The 3,455-nt window shown below is 34.1% G+C and overlaps 1 protein-coding gene across 1 annotated transcript; it reads right to left on the reverse strand.

The window, feature by feature from the left end:
- Positions 1-1,292: 1,292 nt before the first annotated feature.
- LOC107863209 (heavy metal-associated isoprenylated plant protein 39) lies at positions 1,293-2,885 on the reverse strand. The gene is made up of 3 exons (XM_016709027.2): positions 2,526-2,885; positions 2,196-2,271; positions 1,293-1,897 (listed from the first exon to the last, which is right to left on the reverse strand). The coding sequence occupies exons 1-3, from the start codon at positions 2,529-2,531 to the stop codon at positions 1,491-1,493; spliced, it is 489 nt and encodes a 162-aa protein (XP_016564513.1). The 5' UTR covers positions 2,532-2,885; the 3' UTR covers positions 1,293-1,490.
- Positions 2,886-3,455: the final 570 nt, after the last annotated feature.

Consider the following 3,455-nt stretch of genomic DNA (forward strand, 5'->3'; position numbering starts at 1 on the left):
ACCCAAAAGGAAAAGTTGGCATTGTCATTGATAGTCAATTTGGCATTGATGGAGGTGCGTACGTAAAAGTCGTAGGCTCTTGTGGAGCACGGCAAAAATAATTATGGACATACTTTTTGTGGGTGTTAATTATCTTTAACAAGTCCTTTCCATTACACTTCTTAACTATAATTTGTCAGAATTGGCGGCTAAATCACATTTGGAATTACACGATCAAAATTAGTACATAGAAAAGTAGTATCATGGAGACAAAAATCTAGAAAAGACTAATAGATTCTTCTGTTTAATTCTTTATTTGGAGGAGGGTTGACCAATATTGGGGCAAGACTTGTTCCATGAAACTTGAATTCCGTAGGCAATTCAAAATAATTTTTTTTTTTCCGTCATTGCTTCACAATTACGCACTTTTACCAAACAGGCAGAGAACATTCAACTTTATGGTGTCTTTGTTAGTATCTCTAATCTGTGTTCAAGGTAGTAATTAATAAAACAGCTCCTGTTTTTATAATTTGGAAACAAAAATTATTTCAAGCCCACAATTTGCTTTGTTGGTATGTTACATAACTTTGGCAGAGCAAATCACACACATTGAACACTTAAGTTTTCAATTTTAAGACATTCTCTTGTCAACTCTTTTAGATAGAAAAAATGCTTCATATATATCAGAGCACAATAAGCTTCCTTTTTCTATCCAATTGAGGGACGAAATTTTCATTTTCGTACTCCACTTCCCAACTTACACCAAACTTCAACTTAAATCCCAATAGTCTTTTAAGTACTTAACTTTGATACCCTCGAGGCCTTGACGATGTATAGACTGTGATATTTGTGGTAGCGAGGCAGAACTCCAAAATATGTAGTGAGAAATGAGGGTGTTCGAACCTTGGGAATAAAGTTCTACGTAAAGTAGGAACACAAAGCCCCTCTATGGTACCAAATTAGATGGTCAACGATATAATTTAGAACAACAAGTGGTTAAAGAGAAGGGAAAAGAGACGTGTCCTACTGTCTAGAAAAGGTTAAATATTGTAATTCTCTTATACTATCAATCCATATATGCCCTTAATATTGTATCATCAGTGCATATAAGTCCGTTAACACTATAAAAAAAAATAGTTCATTTGCCCTTTCTCAGTTAATAATACCATCCATTTTAACCAAAATAACATACCAACACATTGCACCAATCCTCCTCCTATCACCACTATCCAAAGTCTCCAACACTTCACCATATGTACCATCACAACCAACATAAACCATCTACACATATATCAAACAAACATTGCAAAATATGCATCAATAAGAGATGATCCAATGAACGAAAATGCCCTTATTGAAGGTACAACAAAAATGTGAGAGGGGGGTGGGTAAACAAAACAAAAATTTGTACAAGATATATATTTGTTTCTTAGTTACTCTACAATCTCTCAAGAACTCACATAAGTACATAATACTAACAGGATATATGAATTAAATCCACCATAAAGAACTTAACAAATAACACAAGAATTTGGATCCTCTTCAACACTTCGTTGGTGATAATAAGCAGGAACAGGTGGTTGATAATGTTGATAAGGTTGTTGATAGTGATAAAACATAGGAGCTGGAAAAGCTCTCATTACAGGAGCTTCATCTTTCCCATCTTTCTTCTTATCATCACCTCCCTTTTTGTCGTCGCCCTTTTTATCATCGCCTTTTTTGCCTCCGTCATTCTTACCGCCGCCTTCTTCCTTCTTACCGCCCTCATCTTTCTTCTTTTCGGGCTCTTTTGCTGGTCCAACAGAGAGGATATCAGTGTGACAGAGTTTCCTTAATTTGGAAACTAGTGACACTGGATCTATGTTCCCTGTTATTGTTAATTTCTTCTCCTTTGTGTCTATTGAAATTGATTCAACTCCTGTAAGAAATTCAAAGAAAAAACAGATCAAAAATCAGAAACTTTACTATCTCAGGATCAGGGATAATTCAAGATTCTGCTACAAATTACTCCATCCGCCCATGGAACTTTTTTGAATACCTGATTTAATCTTTTTATATGATTTTTAAATACATATGTTTTTTGTTTCAAGAAAATTAAGATTTCATCTATCTGAATTTGCGATCAAAATTAAGAAGTTTGTCCCTCAAATTTTGAACGGCGCCACATAAATTGTACGAAGGGAATATTAAAAAGAAGAGGGTAATTTGTAGAATACCTTCAAGACCAGATACTTTTTTCATGGCCTTTTGCTTTATTTTCTCATCGAAATACTCCAATTTCAGCACTACTTTCTGTAAAAAAGAAGAATCAATTTTAATAAGCAGCCGTGAAAACAGGGTAAAATTACATACAATAGTCCTATCTAGTTCGGTCCATTCCACAAATCCAGCTCATCTATAGATACTATCCACGAAGTGCGTAAAAAGAGTTTTGGGTTAAACTTTTTGTATTTCATGAGAATCAGAATCCATAAAAAGAGATGAATTTAGCTAGTTGAGTCACAAAAGAAAAAGAGAATATACACAAAACAGAGAGAAAAGCTAACCTTCATCTTTTAGAGCTGATAATTGGGGATCTGCTTTTGTTGGTGTATCTTAGTAAGTATCAAATGAAGACCTGCTTTTTTTACTTTTTGTAAGAATATTATTGTCTCAAAAAAGAGGAGGAGGAGGAAGCAAGAGAATAATGTTGAAAGGGGGTAGGAGACAAATCCAAGAAGAGAAAAAAAAGAGAAGAGGGAGAGAGAAGTGTTTGAAGGTGCACAAGTGTAGAATGAGGATAATAAGTGGTTGTATTTATATGACAGATTTTTTAAGATACTGTGAGTGATAGATACATACAGTAGGCGATGGGAAAAGTGGGATGTGCGAAGGAAGGAACGTAAACCCAAGTCAAGTGAGACTCAAGAACATGAAAAGTCGAGGCAGGATCCAGTCTATGTGCATGGTCAATACATGTTTTTGGTCATCAAATGTGGCTGCCATTTAAAAAGGTCCACCACCTCCTGGTAAATATTTCTGCTCTCTTACCTACCTCTTTTTCAATAAACTTTTACCATTTTACGTAAGAAATTATGTAATCACCTCCTTCGGATAGCTCAATTGGTTAACCAGATGATTCCACTCGATTCTCCTCAAATCTTTTAAGTCGACTGTGTTGTATAGAGGTTGTCTAGTGTGTGTTTGTTGTGTTGTGAATATTTTTTTTTGTGTGTATGAATAAATTAAGTTTAATTTGAATCAATTTACTTTTAAAATTTTAAAATTTAAATAAATTCAAGATTTAAAATTTGTGGATTTCCCACATTAAACCACTACTAAAAAAGTTATAAAAAGAGACCTAAAATAAGAGACCTCAAAAGTAGGTCGAAAATAAGAGACCTCGTAAGGTCATTTATCCCCTCAATGTATTTTTTAAATTTATTTTAAAATAAAAAGACCTCATGAAATCGGTAAATGCTAAAAGGATTCTACAT

The sequence above is a fragment of the Capsicum annuum genome, chromosome 3 (genome assembly GCF_002878395.1).
Source record: "Capsicum annuum cultivar UCD-10X-F1 chromosome 3, UCD10Xv1.1, whole genome shotgun sequence".
Lineage (NCBI taxonomy): Eukaryota > Viridiplantae > Streptophyta > Magnoliopsida > Solanales > Solanaceae > Capsicum > Capsicum annuum.

Bases quoted from the DNA above. Each gene is read 5' to 3' on its own strand.
- LOC107863209 (XM_016709027.2), bottom strand. The intron at 1,898-2,195 runs GTATTCTACAAA...AATTTCTTACAG, and splicing joins AAAAGTATCTGGTCTTGAAG to GAGTTGAATCAATTTCAATA.